Source organism: Geotrypetes seraphini, chromosome 5 (genome assembly GCF_902459505.1).
Source record: "Geotrypetes seraphini chromosome 5, aGeoSer1.1, whole genome shotgun sequence".
Taxonomy (NCBI): Eukaryota; Metazoa; Chordata; class Amphibia; order Gymnophiona; family Dermophiidae; genus Geotrypetes; species Geotrypetes seraphini.
The window spans coordinates 199,673,928-199,692,899 of record NC_047088.1 but is presented as its reverse complement, the minus strand read 5'-3'; the positions used below and the strand labels follow the sequence as shown (position 1 = coordinate 199,692,899).

Below are 18,972 nucleotides of genomic sequence, written 5' to 3'. Positions count from 1 at the left end.
GATGATCAAACGGCTAGAAGTACAAGTAGACGATTCTCAAAAAAAAATATTTTGGGACATATTTTTCGAGAATAGACTTTAAATGCTGCCAACTTTGGGCGACTAGCGATTTAGGCCCCAAACAGGCTTAGACATATTTTTTCATTATGCCCCTCCAAGTGTATATGCATATAAAATAAACCAGAAAATCTGTGCATGGTAAATAACAGGTGAGAGTGTTTGCAGAGGAAAAGCATGCACATATTTTCTCTTAGAAAACTGCTATAAATTATGCTGAAATCTGCAGGACAACTTAGCTAACTTGTTATAAAATTATGATCTCTGTGTACTGTATACTTTGGAGGAAAAGCGGAAGAGGGGAGATATGATAGACTTTTAAATATCTACATGGCATAAATGTGCATGAAGCAAATCTCTTTCATTTCAAAGGAAGCTCCAGAATGAGAAGGCATAGGATGAAATTAAGAGGTGATGGGCTCGGGTGGTAGATGCTTGGAATAGTCTCCCGGTAGAGGTGTGTCTGAATTCAAGAAAGTGTATGACAGGCACATGGGATCTTTTAGAGAGAGGAGGAGATAGTGGAATCTGCGGATGGCCAGACTGAATGAATCATTTGACCTTTATCTGACATCATGTTTCTATATTTCTTTGTTGTAATGGTGATGCCCATAGGCAGCGGCAGCCCTATAATGAGGCCAACTGAGGCAGTTGCCTCAGGCGACACTCTTGGGGGAGCGGCATCATGCTGCCGGACAGCCTATCATGCTGGTCAGCTCTCTCCCGCTCCCCTTCCTGACATCTAACCCTTTCACCCTTCTCCCCCCAATCTGCATTTTTCCCATTCCCACACATCTACCTTTAATGTACTGTAAAAGTTGTCGGGCAGTGGTAGCGATTAAAAGAGCTACCCTGCCACAGGTCCCGGCATCTTCGCTCCACTGCGCCTGCCCCAGAAGAAACAGGAACTTGTCAGAGAGGGCGGGCTGCAGTGGAGAGAAGACACCAGGACCGGTGGTAGGGTAGCTCTTTGAATCACTACCATTTGAATTGGTACCACCGCCTGGTACCGTACATTAAAGGTAGATGTGGGGGAATGGGAAAAATGTAGATTTAGGGGAGAAGGATGAAAGAGTTAGATGCTGGGAAGGGGAGTGGCAGAGTTTGCTGACCAGCAAGGTAGGCTGGCCGGCAGCAAGATGCTACTCCCTCAAGAGTGCTGCCTGAAATTGGACTCGGGGGAGGGAGTGGGAGAAACATTCCTAGCAGCTGTTTTACATTGGATATTGTTACAATCGCACGTCTCACACTCATTTACACATCTAACAGAATATTGTTTGACCCCTGAGGCAGGTGGTAACCCCGCTGAAACACAGCCCTCGTCAGGTCTTTGTACAGTTGCTACTTTGTTATTAAAATCAGGGTTTTTTTATCCCTTGGTTTCTGGAATTTCTTCGGTCTGCCCCTACTTTTTTTTTTTTTAATCAAAAAGTTTCCATGCCATTTTTGAGACAGAATCTATACTGAAATTTGTCTTGCATATATCATTGTCAGTAATAAAATTCTGAAATTGTTGCAAAACTACTTGCTCAATCATATTTCCAATAAAAGGAAAAGTGGACATTAATCTATAATTTGTTAAATTAGTCACATCAAAATTGGATGAATAAATGCCCTTTCTATGGAAAGTGACATCACTGTAGTCTTTAAAGATAGAATTACAATCTGCATTAAAATAGAGAGGATAATTCTGTGCCTGTATATAGGTTCATATTCTATAGAGAAAAGTATGCATCTACTTTCCTTTATATACTATAATACTGGCATTCCTTGCCCTCCCCCCTCACTTTTAACAAAGCCATGCTAGTGGCTGCCGCACAGCAAAAGCCCCAAAGCCCTTTAAACCTCTATGGGCTTCAGGGCAGTTACCACAGCGGAGGGATAATGAGGCATAAGCAGGTATATATGCACATGTGTTGTTAGGCATAAGCACTTATGCCACCATAGTGCTGATGTAAGTACTTGGAGACAAATATGAAATGTACAGCATACTATAAGTTACATGTGCAAAGTGGGAGTCTTGCCCATGTGTTTGCATGTAAGATATGTGTCTATGTACAGTGCTTAGATGGATTTTTAGCATTTATACAGGTATGTTGGCATGTATTTATTTATTTGGATTAATTTATCACCTTCATCTTGTGCACTAATTTCAAATTTTTGACATAACTGGATAGTTAACTCATTAAATTCTGCACAGATACTGCACAGTATAGAAAAGAGAAGCTGGACAAGTTGTTGAATTTGTTTAGTAATATACATAACATAATATAAAATCCACTTCTACACCGCGAATACCGCTAAGTTCTATGCAGTTCACAACAGATAGAGAATACAAAATTTAATTTAGATATATTCTCTAAGATTTGGACATACACTTCTCTTTCTGCTTCAGCCTTCCTGGTCTTCCATCTTTGTTCACTTTCTTGAGCTAACCTTTTAGTATAGGCCAGCTCTGAGAAGAACCAAGGAGCATAATGAGAACATGTTTACATATCTTTTTTGACCTATAACTGCCACATCATCTAAAACTTCTATCACAGTTGTACATCAGTCGTCAACCATTGCATTGATATTAGAAGGCCATATCTTAACTGCCAGTATTCTGCACATTTACATATGTAAGTGGTGAATAACTGTGGGCACGAAGTTATAGAGTTGTCCTTCACAGGTCTACATAAATTATCAATTCCCTCCCTCCCTCTATTCTGTGTCCCGAGTTCATGCTCCCTCCCTCCTTTCTTCCTTCCTTCCATCTTTTGTCTGAAGTTTGAGCTCCTTCCCTTCCTTCTGTCCCAATACAAACTTGCTTCTTCCTTCCTTTGCCAATATGCACCTTCTTCCTCCCTTCCTTTCCCAACACAACCCTCCTCCTCCCTTCCATGTCCCAATACGCCCCTCATCGTCCTTCCCTCCGTTCTGCATCCCAAATTTGTGTCTCCCTCCCATGAGTGTTTACCTCCTCTGGCCGGCTTCCTCCTCTCAGCCACATTTCTCTTCACAAAGCTGCAGCTGCGATTCCTAACCCAAAAGCCTTCCCTCTGATGTTAAAGGGAAGGCTTCCAGGTCAGCCACGGGCTGTGTGCAGGAGCCGCTGTTTATGGCTTTGCAAAGAGAAGTGTAGCTGGGAAGAGACAGCCAGCCGGCAAAGGTAAACACCCATGGGAGGGAGGGAGGCACGATTTTGGGATGCAGAACAAAGGGAAGGATGATGAGGGGCATGTTGGGATACGGAAGGGAGGAGGAGGGTAGCGTTTGGACAGGAAGGAAGAGGGGTCCAGTTTGTAAGTACAAGTCCGACGTTCTTAACCCAGGGACTGCCTGTAATACATTCATGAATAATAGATACCTTGTTTCTTACTGAATGGGCATGAATTAAATTGTAAACCACCTAGATCTGATGAAATGTGGCAGTATATCAAGTTATTTTAATAAACATAAAAATTTCACAAATCTCAGAGAAAGGAGCATGAAATCTTGAATAAGGTGTTCATGTCCAAGCTTAACAGCTTTGCTATATGGGATTTGATGTGGTTTCGATTGACTATTGGTCTGACCTGACTTACACTTCTTATATTTTTATCCTTTTTTGGACTCTTGTCGCAGTACTATGGTGCTGATTACATGCCTGTGTATCTTTGTTATCATTTCTTTTGTTACACTTATACGACACTATGGGGCTCATTTTCAAAGGAGAAAAATGGGCAAAAATTTGCATAAAGCAGCACTTGGGACGCTTTAATTTCCAAAATGTCCAAGTGCCAATTTTCAAAACAATTTTTTTTAGATGTATTGCAGGTCATTCACCCTTCAGGATATCTAAATGTTAAAGGGGCCAAAAAGGTACCTGAACTGACCAGACGACCACTGGAGAGATGAAATTATAGCCCCACACTCCTCCAGTGATCACTAACTGCCTCCCACCCCCCCAAAGATGTAAATGAAACAGTACATACCTGTGTCTCCAGAACAGCAGCATCTGGTATGGGAAAACCTAGTAGAGCATCACACAGGTGTCTTAAGTAGCCTGGTAGGTAAGCCAGAGAGCCATAGAGAGAAGGACACAGGCCCATAAGCCACTCTACCCACTACATTTATGGTGGAAAGTGAGCCCACCAAACCCCACCCAAAACCTACGGTACTGCCATAAGGGCTATTGGGGTGGTAGTCAGCTGGGTATAGTAGATTTGGGGGGAGTTTTGGAGAGCCCTGTAAGGTGCCTCACTGCCCTGTTGGGATGTCTGCGTGGCCAATCCATTAAGATGCTGGCCCCTCCCACATTCAAATGGGCTTGATTTGAACATTTTGAACATGGACATTTTTATATTCAAACATGACCAAAAAAAGTTAGACATCCTAAGGGCCAAGTTGTCCAAATAGGTTATTTTCAAAAAAACAAAAAAAGTGGACATCTAGTGGTTTCAAAAATGGATGTTTTCCCACCCCGACATTTGGATGTCTTATAGGATAGGACTTAGACAAAGTAGGACTTAGACGCACTATCGAAATGCCCCTCCACGTATGATTATGTTATTTTATCAAAATTATTTTGTATATACTGTTTTATTTATAAGCAGCTGCCTCCCTTAATTTCATTTTTCCTGATAATTGATTTTGATCTTGTTGACATTTAATCCTGTTTGCATTAGTCATATCAAACAGTGGAGAATATCTACTACTGTAAAACCTGCATTTATAAACTTCACTTTATGTACATGTGAAATTACTGAAACAGCTGGAATGAAAAACACAAATTTAAAGCATTTAAATGTCAGTATTAAGAAATATCAAGGAGCTCATAGAATTATAATATAAAGATTCTTCTTTTTGATAGAAATAAGTCTGCAGTGTCTCTATTTCCCTTTATAAATATGATTGAATTGTGATTTGAATTTTGGAAGCTGTTTTTTTTACTTTTTTGCCTTATTTGCACATGAGACCAAAATTAATTTCTTCAATCTTTTTTCTAGTATTTAATCAAGGAGAAGAAGGCACCTCATGGTACATTATCCTAAAGGGATCAGTAAATGTGGTTATTTATGGAAAGGTATTTCTCTAAAGATTTTGTTGGAATTTATTGTTATAAGATTTCGTGCAATATTCAATATTTAGAGGGCTCAGGTTTTTGTTATTTGAGTGGGATTATATTATATTCATTATTTACTGGGGCAGAATGAAGGCACTTCCAGTTAGAGTGACGCAGGGACAAAGATTCATCCCCATCCCTTCCTGTCCCCACATTTTCATCCCCGTCCCCTCACCATCCCCACGTTTTTCATCTCCATCCCCTTACTGTCCCCATATTCATAGTTTTCTTCCCTGTATCAAAGCAGAAATATGATTTTATGCAATTTTATGGGCCTAAGGCATTGCAAGTAAACATTTTAAGCCTGTAGTGGGGAGTTTTGTGCACATAAGCCAAACATCAGTTCAATACCAATATTAGTCCAGACAATAATTTTAGTTGTAATTATTTATGCACAAAACATATCAAGAACAGCCCTCAAAATATCACACACAAATAACTTAGTGCTTTTTTTTTCCATTCTAAAAGCCACTTTTCTTCCCTTCCCTTGCATCTCTGTCTCCTTCCCTCCCCTCTCCTCCTTCCAGTGGTCCTACATCTCTCTCCTCTTCCCCCTACCTGTAGTTTGGCTTATCCTTCTGCCCCGCTTATGGCTAGAGATATCTGGATGGGCTGGAGTAGGCATTGACAGCAACTCCAGCAGTTGGAGAATATGTAGGGTTACCAGATATCTGGATTTACCCGGACATGCCCTCTTTTAAGTGGACTGTCCAGGCATCCAGACGGGTTTTCAAAAGAACATAAGAACTAGAGAATGACACGGGGAAAAAATATGTCCCCGTCACTGCCCCGACACCGGACCACTGGCCACTTCACCGCCCCGTCCCCGTCATCCCCTTCACTGCCCCATCCCCGCAGCATCCACCCTTCCCTCTCACCACCTCACCGCCCTTCAGCAGCCTGAGAATATCCCTCCCTCCCCCTTACCTTCGCGGCACGTTAATAAAGAATTGAAACTTAAGGGAGGAAAGGTGCGTGATCACCAGTCGCGCACGGCTCCCTCTCTACCTATGGCCAAATCTATCTCCCTCCCTCCCTCCCTACCTCTTACCTTCACGGCGCTTTCGTAAAAAACTTACTGAAGCCGGCGAAGCCTGCCTTCCTGCAGTCGCGTGTGTATGGGCGGAAGATTCTTCTCTGGCGCAACCAGAAGTTGTGACAGAGGAGAATCTTCCGCCCACACACACGCGACTGTAGGCAGGCAGGCTTTGCCTGCTTCAGTAAGTTTTTTTATGAAAGCACCGTGAAGGTAAGGGGGAGGGAGGGAGATAGATTTGGCCGTAGGGAGGGAGGGGGTCGCGTGCGATCAGTGACCGCACGCCTTCCCTCCCTTAACTGCAGGGACAAGGCCATTCACCGCTCCATGGGGTGGTGGATGGCCTTGTCACCTTGCCCGCAGTGAGCACTTCCCCTCCCCCACCTTTTCAGTGGGTTACCCGTGGTCACCTGCGGGTAACTGCCACCATGTCATTCTCTAATCCACAGATTAAAAACTCCTTTGTAAATGCGTGAGGCTGAGGCGAGAAAGCACAGAGAAGTGAATCCCAGAGCAACTGTCAAAGCAGCTTATGTTCGCCGAAACACAGTGTTGTGCCGGGTCCATGTTATTGTACGTCCCAGACTGAAATAAATAAGACTTTTCCTTCATCTCGCTGGCTCTTACGGAGTGCTCATTGTCTGTTTAAACTACATTCTGCATGAATGGTACTATGAAGCTTATTCCATAATGAAGGTGCTAACCAGAAAGACGCACTGTCTCTTCTCTAGCTGTCTCCCAACGAGCTCTAGCCAGTGTAGGAACAGCTATCTTATGATCCACAAGTAAACTTAAGGATCTTAAAATGAAAATGACTGCAGGATTCCCCAGGGTGCCTGTGGCCCCGACTGGATGCTGCAAGAGCTCGGATGGCCTCCTTTGAGATTAATGACACAGCCACAGGAGATTCCTATAGCCAGCTGTTTGCAGTCCAGAGATTCTCTGCAGCAATCCAGAATGGTTAACCAGCAGACATGGAGTGAGCAATGATTATCTAAAGTCTTGTAATGCCGCCAGATTAATCAATTGTCAGTTTGCCTGGCTCATGCTATTATTACTTCCTCTTCCTCTTATTTCTATCATTTTTGTCCCATATTTTATTAATTATTATTGGCGGGGTGGATTTTTTAAAAATAAAATGTACAAACGTTTTAATATGACTTTAGACCTACTGTTCAGAAGAATGCCGTACCGTAAATGCATTTTTGAGTTCTTTAGCTAAATTCTCACATTTTGGCCAAAGTAGCGTGAAACCTGCCTGAGATTTTGTTGAGAGGCCACACACCAGTGGCAGGGGGCTGAAAGGAGGTGAATACAGAATTTTTAAGCAAAATCTCCCAGAGTTAAAACCCCCAAATGGTTAATATGAAGGTTTTGCCATTTACTACATGCTAATTCTAGCAATTAGCACTTGGTAAATGCAAAACCTTAACACATTGTTGTAAACAGGAGCCATATTGTTGAATTTTAATTTTTCAAGACTGTGTTTTGAAGGGACAGAGCGATACCCAGAAAATAAAGCAAGTACGAATCTCTTTGGGTTTTTTCCCTTGGTAGTTTTCAAAGTAAGAGTGTGCTCGTACTTTGCATTTGAGATCTGGTTCAGAGTCGGTAGATAAAAATACCTGTACACTTTATAAGGATGTGGACTGTTAAAAAATTGTCTGCAGAGTTTATATACTCGTAGAATCCAGCTGAGTGCCTTAGAATAGAGTTATAACTTAAATTATGCAATTGATTGAAAACCTTTACATTATTTTGTTCACAGTTCGCTGACTTGTTCTTTGGGGTAAGAACAGTCATTGAGGGGTCTCTTGTTTCATGGGCAGCTCCTTCATTTTTTTGAAGCATTGAAACAATTTTGTCCTCGGTCCTAAAAATCCAAGAATCCCAGAGATGACAACTGTTCTGTCTGCTAGATGTAGGATGTGTTAACTCTGCCTGTATTTGTTTATTTTATTTCTTTCTTAAAAATACATTGTTTTATAACAGTAATCCGCCTAAAAACATATCTGTTCCTGAAATACCTAGACAACTGACCCGCTCTTCTCTCTCTCCACAATAAAGGTTCTCACGATCTCTTATCCATTCCCTCTCCCCTCATAAGTCTGCATAGAATTTCACGGTTCAGCGATTTATATAAACTGTTATTATCATATTGTAATTTTTCACTGTAATTTTTGAAATGCGTTACCTTTTCCTAACGGGTCCTCTCAGAAATTTCTTAGCAAACTGTATAACCTATATTCTCGCTCAGCAAACTGTATATTTATATTTTTGCTTTCTTAAGATTTCTGCACTCTGTATTTCCTCTGATCATCTGCATATTGTAACTCGCTGAATGTTCAGCTTCCTTGATTATAAACCGCCTAGAAGTCGCAAGATTGTGGCGGTATAGAAGAATAAAGTTATTATTATTTTTTTTTTTACAAAGTCGTTGTAGTGACTGCCGCTTGGCAAATGCTCCAATGCCCATTAAATCCCTAGGGGTGTTGAAGAGATTACCAATAAAGGTTAGTTTTATTTTTATTATGATGTTTTATGGAAGGGAAATTATTTAAAAATGGTCTTTTACAATATAGTGTCTTATATACCACAATTCTCTGCAAGGAAGCTATGCAGTTTACAATAAGAATTAGATCATGTTTTGGAAGTGATATTAGAGTGGGAGGTGGTTGTTGGGAGGAAGGGGTGAAAATAAGAGAGTGGTTATAGGGAGGAAAGGTATGTCTTTAGTTTCTTCCTGAAGTCAAGGTATGTGGTAGGTTGTCTTAGTTGTATTGGTAGTTTGTTCCAAATGTGGGGAGCTTAGTATTTGAAGGTGGCCTCAAACATCTTCCAACATACTTTTTGAGGTGACAGGAGAAGTAGTTTGAAGCATTGTGTTGCACGTGAATTGAAGAAGGAATGTTAGACTTTGAAATCAGATGTTAGTCCCTACCAGTTTTCTCTATAGATCGCTTTGTGAACCATGAAACCTATCTTGAAATGGTTTCTCTTATTCATCGGTAGCCAATGCAGTTGTTCTAGTAGTGGACTTGCCCTTTCGTATCAATTCTTTTTGAGAATTAGTCTTGCGGCTGTGTTTTGTAGTAGTTGGAGTCTCTTGCATTATTTTTTAACACTTGTCGGCTAACTAAGCCTGTGGTAGATATCTCCATTTTATAAGACCTGCAAGCAAATCTGATTTTAACGATAGCTATGTTGAAAAATCATCAGTTATTAGAGGAAGTTAGCCTAGGAGCCTGTCTGATTTGAAAGCCTTGGCTGTTCTGAAAACCTATTTTCAGACCAGAGGACTATGGTTTCCTGTGTTTGGAATAAGCAGAAAGAAATGTCAGGAACTGGAATGCCATTATGAAGTCAGGCCTCTACTAATGCTTGTGTTCAGGGATCCTCTTAGAGGCTTGTAGCCTTTTACATTACAGAGAACGCTCAGCCATTTCTTTTCATAAGAACATAAGAAATGCCATCACCGAATCAGACCCTTGGTCCATCAAGTCCAGTGACCCGCTCACGCGGAGGCTTAACTAGGTGCTTCCTGATGAAGACCTAGGTGTTCCCAGATGAGACCTTGTTTACCTGTATCCCTCAATGTGATTTGCCTTTCACCTCATCATTGCACTCCACTGTTTGTCGGTTAAGATTTTTACTGATTTGCACAAATGTATTGCTGTTCGTCACAGGTTTCATGCCAAATAAGGACAACAGACAGGCAATGACATGTTCTCTCTCTTCTTAGGGGGTTGTCTGCACTCTGCACGAGGGAGATGATTTTGGCAAATTAGCACTAGTGAATGATGCTCCAAGGGCAGCCTCCATTGTCCTGCGAGAGGACAATTGCCACTTCCTGAGGGTGGACAAGGAGGACTTCAACAGAATCCTAAGGGTGAGTGTTGAGCAGGAGCACACCAAGGAATTCAGTGGTCTTCCAAACCAAGCACACCAGAATGAACAGGAAAACAATGTGAATTCTTCCACCAAAATCCATTTATATATTTTACTTCACACTGGAACTGTCCTCCAGGTTCTAGTGGAAGTTAATACTGGTAAGAACACAGGTCTTGATTTTAGTGATAAGAATTAATGTTTTTTTTTGCTTTTAAACCCCTCCCTTTTACAAAACCATAGCGTGGTTTTTAGCGCCGACTATGGCTCCGACACTCATAGGAATTTTATGCACATTGGAGCTAATACCGCTGCGGCCGGCACTAAAAAACACATTATGGTTTTGTAAAAGGAGGGGGGAGGTTAAGTATTATGCAGTATCTAAGGGTCTGAAGATTGTATCACCTTAGTGTTGGCTTAGTGGTGACTAGCTGATCTCAGAATGCAGAGGAATTTGGGTACCTGCAAGACGCGAGAGCTCTTTGATGGTCCTTTTCACACAAATATAAATCAGATTTCTTCTATTTATTGTCACACAGTGAAGGCATCTTTATACCAAGGCAACATACAAATATATTAATAAATCAATACATGAATAAAATATATGAAAATGACCATGGAGACAAGAAAAAGTTCTACTGAGGAAATGACTTTCAAAATGTAGCTGTTTTCAGATATTTTTTAATGTACCGTATTTTCACATAGATAACGCGCACCCGTGTAAAACGCGCACACGGGTATAGCGCGCGAAAAACACAACTTTATGTACAGAAACTTTTATATACCGCGCACACACGTATACCGCGCATGCCGCCCCGACTCCCCCGTCGCCGCCCGACTCTCCTTTCGCCCGCCCCGACTCTCCTCTGGCCACCCTGACTCTCCTTTCGCCCGCCCCGACTCTCCTCTGGCCACCCCGACTCTCCTTTCGCCCGCCCCGAATCTCCTCTGGTCCCACTTGCTCGTTTCCAACCCTGCCCCGAGTCTCCTCTGGTCCCGACTGCTCGTTTCCAACCCTGCCCTGAGTCTCCTCTGGTCCCGACTGCTCGTTTCCAGCCCTGCCCCGAGTCTCCTCTGGTCCCGCCTGCTTGTTTCCAGCCCTGCCCCGAGTCTCCTCTGGTCCCACTTGCTCGTTTCCAACCCTGCCCCGAGTCTCCTCTGGTCCCGACTGCTCGTTTCCAACCCTGCCCCGAGTCTCCTCTGGTCCCGACTGCTCGTTTCCAGCCCTGCCCCGAGTCTCCTCTGGTCCCGACTGCTCGTTTCCAGCCCTTCCCCGAGTCTCCTCTGGTCCCGACTGCTCGTTTCCAGCCCTTGCCCGGCCGACTCCCCGACAATATCGGGCCAGGAGGGAGCCCAAACCCTCCTGGCCACGACGACCCCCTACCCCCACCCCGCACTACATTACGGGCAGGAGGGATCCCAGGCCCTCCTGCCCTCGACGCAAACCCCCCTCCCTCCAACGACCGCCCTCCCCCAAGAACCTCCGACCGCCCCCCCAGCCGACCCGCGACCCCCCCACCCCCTTTCCCCGTACCTTTGGAAGTTGGCCGGACAGACGGGAGCCAAACCCGCCTGTCCGGCAGGCAGCCAACGACGGAATGAGGCCGGATTGGCCCATCCGTCCCAAAGCTCCGCCTACTGGTGGGGCCTAAGACGCCTGGGCCAATCAGAATAGGCCCGGGAGCCTTAGGTCCCTCCTGGGGGCGGGGCCTGAGGCACATGGGCCCAACCCGACCATGTGCCTCAGGCCCCGCCCCCAGGAGGGACCTAAGGCTCCCGGGCCTATTCTGATTGGCCCAGGCGCCTTAGGCCCCACCAGTAGGCGGAGCTTTGGGACGGATGGGCCAATCCGGCCTCATTCTGTCGTTGGCTGCCTGCCGGACAGGCGGGTTTGGCTCCCGTCTGTCCGGCCAACTTCCAAAGGTACGTGGAAGGGGGGTGGGGGGGTCGTGGGGGTCGGCCAGGGGGGTCGCGGGTCGGCTGGGGGGGCGGTCGGAGGTTCTTGGGGGAGGGCGGTCGTTGGAGGGAGGGGGGTTTGCGTCGAGGGCAGGAGGGCCTGGGATCCCTCCTGCCCGTAATGTAGTGCGGGGTGGGGGTAGGGGGTCGCCGTGGCCAGGAGGGTTTGGGCTCCCTCCTGGCCCGATATTGTCGGGGAGTCGGCCGGGCAAGAGGGCTTGGGCTCCCTCTTGCTCCGATCGTGGATGCGGGTGCGGGTGGGAGCGCGTGCGAGCGGTCGTTCGGGGTGGGGGTGCGAGCGGTCCTGCTGGGGGGGGGTGAATCGGGCGTCGGGCGGGGGTGGGTGTTTAAAAACTTTTGTATACCGCGCTCACGCATATAACGCGCGAGGGGTATGCGCGGTAGGTAAAAACGCATATAACGCGCGCGTTATATGCGTGAAAATACGGTAATTTTTTTAAAAAAATCAGTTTTGCTTACACATACCAGTTAAAAGGAAAATTTACTATTAGGACTTATTTTTGGTCTAGTTTTAATGTACTACATTTTCTTTTAGAGATTATAATTTTAGAGATTTTAGAGATTTTAGAGATTATAATTAGATTTCCAAAAGGAGAACAAGCTAAGGGCTCCTTTTACTAAGCTGGGTTAGGGCATTAATGCGCAGAATAGCCCACGCTAGATGCTAACGCCAGGATTCCTTTCACAAAGCTGTGATAGAAAGAAAGAAAATGCCTGAATTTTACCCCCTCCTTTACAATGCTTAGCTAGCGTTTTTAGTGCCAGACGCAGCGGTAACAGCTCAGATGCTAATATGAGCGTCGGATTTGTTACCGCCGCACTAAAAGCACTAGCGAGGCTTTGTAAAAGAGGGGGTTAATGTCATATTAATTCTGGGTTTACAGTGCTGGAAAGTCTTGTGCTAGAATGTGCTAAGCCACACCTTCGTGAAAGGCCTCCTTGGTTCACTGAAAACAGCGGTCTATTATCAGAAAACAGATGCACAAGCTCCAGTTTACATTATTAGCCTATTAATGAATGAGCCAATTAAATTCATTTAAAAAAAAAAAAAATCAAGATTGCGATCTTTGGAAACTTATGTTGCAGGATGTTGAAGCAAATACAGTACGACTCAAAGAACATGACCAAGATGTCCTGGTGTTGGAGAAGATTCCTGCAGGCACAAGAGCTTCTAGTCAAGGAAACTCCCAGTCACAGTATAAGTACGTCTTCAATTAATGTTGCACTGTAGAGCCACTGTGAGGGGAATTCTATAAGAGGCACCTAAAGATAGGTGCCTAAAGTTATGCACCTAATTTAATTAGTAAATTGGCTTCATAATTGGCTCATAATTGGGGAAAAAATGAATTGGGTAATAGGCACCTATCTTCTTAGGCACGATTCAACAAAAGATAAGCACCTTTCTCCATTGTAGGTATGTTTAAGGGCGGAAAAGAACTTAGATACTGCTAGGCACGATTCTCTAAAGCAGTGTTCTTCAACCTTTTGACACCTATGGACTGGCAGAAATAAAAAAATTATTTTGTGGACTGGCTCCGGTCTGCGAACCGGCGGTTGAAGAACACTGGGCTAAATCGTAGGCCAGACCCAGCCTAAGGCCCTGCCCCCATAATAGTACTAATTGTAACACCATTTTTTCCATTTATTTTTTGTATACTGTATACACACACACACACACGCAGTATAATCTTATTAACAACACATAATGGTTAACCACAAAATTAAACTACACAAAGCACACTACCAGAAAACAGATAACCCATGCAAATACAGGACCAAAAACTAAAAGTACTAATACAGTATATACAAAAGAAACCCTAAGATTCAAGACTCTGCAAGCAGTACAACCCTAGAGAAAAAGAAACAAATGCATTTCTTCCTGAACAGTGCAAAATACAGACAGCAGATGTAAATTATCAAAATTAACACAATTCAAACACTAAATTTAAAACTAAAATCATTCCCCCTACCTTTGTTGTCTCCCTCCCTCTATGCTGTGCCTTACCTTCTGGTCTGCTCCAGCCTGGCCATTTTATGCCACCCCTGGTGTTGTCTTCGGGCCGGCTCCCTCTTCCTTAGTACTGCAGTGCACAAAGACGCAGGCAGCGGCTCCTCGCAGAGAATGCTTCCGGTTCAGGTACAGGACACGTGTAGGAGCCGCTGCCCACGGCTTTGTGCACTGCAGCCCTGAGGAAGAGGGAGCTGGCCCAAAGATAACGCCACATCGATTGCATCGCAAAGCAGCGGCTGAAGAACATTGTCTTGGGCCCGATGCACGAGCTGGCCCTGCGGACCGGCAAGAAATTTCTGTGGACCGGCACTGGTCCACAGACTGGCGGTTGAAGAACATTGCTCTAAAGGACTTAGGTGCCTATAATGCAGGCCTTTAAAATCCTGGTCTACATTACAGGCGCTTAAGTTTTAAATTATAAGGACCTATCTTTTTAGATGCCATTTACTGAATTTCCACCTGTTTGGCTAGTCTTTTCCTAGAATGACTCATGTCAAAAAGATCTTAATGTATTTATGGCAAGGGCTTCCTTAGTGTAGTTTATGTCATCAGTAGTTCTTGGAAAATTACTTTCTGGTACAGTTGGTATTTCCATATCCCCAGAGGGCTTACAATCTAACTTTGTAACTGAAGTAGCAGAGGGGTAAGTAACTTTCCCGAGGTTACAAGAAACATCATCTGTGCTGACCCTGCCACTAGGCAGACTAGTCATCTACTTAGAGCACCAGAATTTAGGAGGTGATGGCAAAGCTCCAGTATAGCAAGAGGGCAGCACTTCAATGTTGCTTTCACAGGACCTTTCAATACAGGTCACACTCAAATGCTGACACATCCTTCCTCCTTCCCCTCCACTATGATGGTCTCACATGGTTTCACTCTACTAGAAGGTCTCACATTGTCCTAATGCTTTTTCCAGCCTGGGCAAGGGTATGGGAGCAGAGGTGGCAGGCCCATCAAGAGGGAGAGGGGGAGCTGATACATATGAGGAGGGAAGGATAAAGGGAGTTGAGATATTGCACCTTTGGAAAGTAAGGGAAGATTAGTTGCTAGTTATGAGAGAGGGAGGGAAAAGGGAAGAAGAGACAAGATGCTGAGCATCAGAGTGGAGGTGGGTAAGGAGAGATGAAATGCTGGACAGGGTAGGGGTGCTGAGATGCTGGGAAGGAAAGGAGAGATGCTAGAATATGGATGGGGAGAAATGAACTTCAAATGCCCCTCAGTGATGGTGTGATCATGTGACCAGGCTGAGTGGTAACTCGTCACAAATCCAGACCTTCGTTCTCTATAAAAACAAAATATACACGGTTAGACACAGTTCTTAAAACATGTGACCAGGTCTTACCAACCTCTTGATCATCCCGAGGTCCTCCATGGACTCCTCATTCTCCAGGGTCTCTCCTGAGTCCTTCCTCCGACTCTGTATTGGCCCTCCAGGTCTTTGGAAGCTTCCGGTAACATTCACCGGTCACTCTGATGGTTGCCACCATCTCAGCTGATCCTTCCACCGGCGCTCCTTAGACCTTGGCCAATGTTCCCAGGGTCTCTCAGGCTACTTCATCTGAGATCCTCCCTGACAGCTCTCAGTGCCATTACTGGTCTCTCCGCCAGTTGCCACCAGCCTTGATAGTCCCACCACTGATCAGCCGCCTGAACCACTCAATCTTGGACTCTGCCATCTCTTCCAGCTGCCTCTTATGGGGCAACTGCCAGCCCCTCACTCCCTGGCCTCTTGGATTCCCACCACCTGGATCTTTCTTCACCGGTCCATACACCGGTCTTTACGGCGGTCATCCAGCCTGAGTTCCTTCCTCGACTTCAGGCTCTACCAGGCCCTCTGGCTACTTTTAGCTATTTCCTGTCAGTGTATAGATCCCCGCAGACCCTCCCACTACTGGGCTTTCTACTGCTGCACCAGTACCCCCCATCAGAACTGGTCAGCCTGGCTACTCTACTTCACTGCACTGGGCCCCCTGTCAGCACCGGTCAGCAGTTGCCTTTAGGGCTTACCTTGAGTTAGGTCAAAGCCAGCATTCCTCCTCCTTAGGGTTACCCAGCTCCTGAAGGAGCTTTTTGCCTTCTGAGCTCTCTGTGCTGGAACTGTTGTTTTCAGCACCACAATCCACTCAGGGTGAGTGGACAGCTCCCAGCAGCACAACAGCTCTTATGCAAATCAGCTCTCCACTCAGGCTCCATGAGCTCCATGAGAGACCCTCCACTGGCCAGTGACAGGTACTCTACCCTGTCACACTGCCCCCCCCCCCACAACTTAAAAGGGTGGGCGTTCACTCAGAAAATAAAGCCTGTATGTCCAGATTTTACTAGCTCACTTCAGGTATTCCTTTCTGACTAAGGTGGGGCTTGTCCCCTTAGCCTTTCAAAAACCTAGCCTCCCTCCCCTATTACAGAGAGCTCCTGGCTGTCCTCCTGGGCTTCCCAATAAGCCCCCTATGCAGGCACCCAATGGGGCCCCTGTGGCCTCCTCTTCCCCTACAGCTACCCCCTTTCCTCTCACCTGGCGGATTGTTCTTTCGGGATTCTCCTAGGCATTCCAGAATCCCCTTACTCCATTGGATGGGCAGTTTCACCGTCCCACCCCTGACACCATATATGACGGGTATACCACTTGACCCAGTCACATGATTGCAGGTGGTGCATAGCTGAAAGTTTGCCTTATGCTTCACATACCCTTGGGCAGGCCCTGGGCATCAGTAGGATTTGAACTCTGCCTTCCCCAGCTCTCACCCCACTACTGTAGCCATTCCTTAAGAGTTCCCAATGCTTGTTTTCTCAAGCAACAGAAATGTTTAGCATCTACCTGTTACACAGTGTTAGACTCCCTGCATCAAAATCTCAGGCAACCAGATTTATCATTTATTTCAAAAATATACAGTTGTATTTCCAGTTTAAATATTTTGTGTTTTACTGATTGAACAATGAATCTCAGAGTTATTATACTTTCTCAAAAGTGACTACAAAATATTAATGATTAAAAAATCGAGCATTACCCAGTAAGAATTGATACCACTCTAGTGCATAGAGCCTTATTTTTATAAAGGGTTGTTTAATTTGTCTATGTAGCTAGAGCTAACTACTAAATGTTACCCTGCCTTTAAATGATCAGTGCTGGAATTTGATTTAAAAACTATATTCTATAGAAATTTGCTTCCATCAGTACTTGATGTAGAAAGCTAAGAAAGCACCAGTCTACATACCCATTGAGCATACTTTTGTTAAATATTAACCATTTTTTCTACAATAAATTCATATGCTGAAGCCTCTTATTTTCCCTTTGTCTTGATTAGAGTCCCTGCTCTTAGGAGCTTGCAGTCTCTTATATGTACCTGTACAGCAATGCGTATGTCTAATTCAGTGGCTCCCAAACCTGTCCTGGGGATTCCCCAGCCAGTGAGGTTTTCAGGATATCCACAATGAATATTCATGAGTTTAGGTGCTAGGGAAGGCTATAGTTAAAGACTATTTCAGTACTTCCCAAACTTGGTCCTGGAGTCAATCCAGCCAGTCAGGTCTTCAGGATATCTACAATGAATATTCATGAGAGAGATTTGTACACACTACCTCCACTGAATGCAAATCTCTCTTGTGAATATTCATTGTGGATATCCTGAAAACATGACTAGCTGGGTGTCCCCAAGGACAGATTTGGGAACCACTGGTGTAGTTCATAGCACAGTAGAAATGGTAACTCGCAGTAGTGTGAAACTTCATCCTTTGCTTAATACCGATATCAGCATAGTGTCTTCAATTTCTTTAGGTACAGTGTCATGTCGGGAACTCCGGAAAAAATTTTGGAGCACTTACTGGAAACAATGCGTCTTGACACCAGCCTAAATGAAGCAGCGGGTAAAAATATTAGTGACAAAATACTTTCTTAATGTTTTCATGAGAATGTATTTAAGCAGGGGTGAAAATTTAAGTGTTTTAGGTTTCTATTATTTTAGTCTCTGGGACTTGTCATTTTTGTGAATTCCACACATCTGTTTGAGATTTGCAGCAAGCATGCTCCCAAAAGACAGTTCATAACGCATTGACCGATAGGATACCAACATTTGATCTGTGTTTTGACCCTTCTGCCAAAATGATAGTCGTATAGTAAAAGAGAAAAGTGGCCACAATTTAGGCACCCCAATGTGATGTACTTAGCACCAATTCTATAATGACTTCTTGGTGCCAAGATTCCATTATAGAATAATAACGTAAGTCGGCATTGGTTCACCTATAGTTAGGCACCAATAGTTACGCCAAGTCAGTGGTATTTGTTACTGTTGGGACCTAATTGTGCCCTGAAGTACACATCTTATAATGTATTCTAGCGACACACCTTTCACTTGGATATACCCTACTATGCTAGCACACCTCTCGCATGTACACACTGTGATCAGCGTCATAGTAAGGGTGTGTGTGGACTGCCCTGGTCGCCATTTTGGTGATGGTGCTGGCATCTCTCCACCCCCCTTCATACCACGCTTGTGCCCTCCCTTCCCCCTCATCCCATATCTCTTTAAATCTTCATCAGCATAAGCAACTTCTCTGGCCTTACTGCTCAAGCCAGCCTGGTTCCTCTGAAATCACGTCCTGGTCATGGAGCCAGGAAGTACATCGGAGAGAAAACCAATGCCGGCACGAGCAACAGGCCGGAGAAGCTGCTTATGGTGGTGAAGATTCAGAGGTATGGGGGGAAGGGAGGGTGCTAATGTGCCATGGGGGGTGGGGAAGGAGCGAGGGGGACGCGGAAGGTGGAGAGGAGGGCGCAGAGTGAAACACCGCCCTGGGTGCTTGCTACCCTCGTTATGCCACTGACTGTGATGTTGGCGTGTAATTGCTAATTAGTGGTGCATAGAAACATAGAAACATAGAAAGATGACGGCAGAAAAGGGCCACAGCCCATCAAGTCTGCCC

General features: G+C 44.7%; 1 protein-coding gene across 9 annotated transcripts in view; it reads left to right on the top strand.

The window, feature by feature from the left end:
* RAPGEF4 (Rap guanine nucleotide exchange factor 4) overlaps positions 1-18,972 on the top strand; it is a 251,957-nt gene that overhangs the window by 146,546 nt on the left and 86,439 nt on the right. For all 9 annotated transcript variants that reach the window (XM_033947094.1, XM_033947091.1, XM_033947092.1 and 6 more), the window contains 4 exons: positions 5,028-5,104; positions 9,922-10,068; positions 13,131-13,246; positions 17,828-17,916. In XM_033947094.1, coding sequence (XP_033802985.1) covers positions 5,028-5,104; positions 9,922-10,068; positions 13,131-13,246; positions 17,828-17,916 — 429 coding nt within the window. The remainder of the gene's footprint in view (positions 1-5,027; positions 5,105-9,921; positions 10,069-13,130; positions 13,247-17,827; positions 17,917-18,972) is intronic.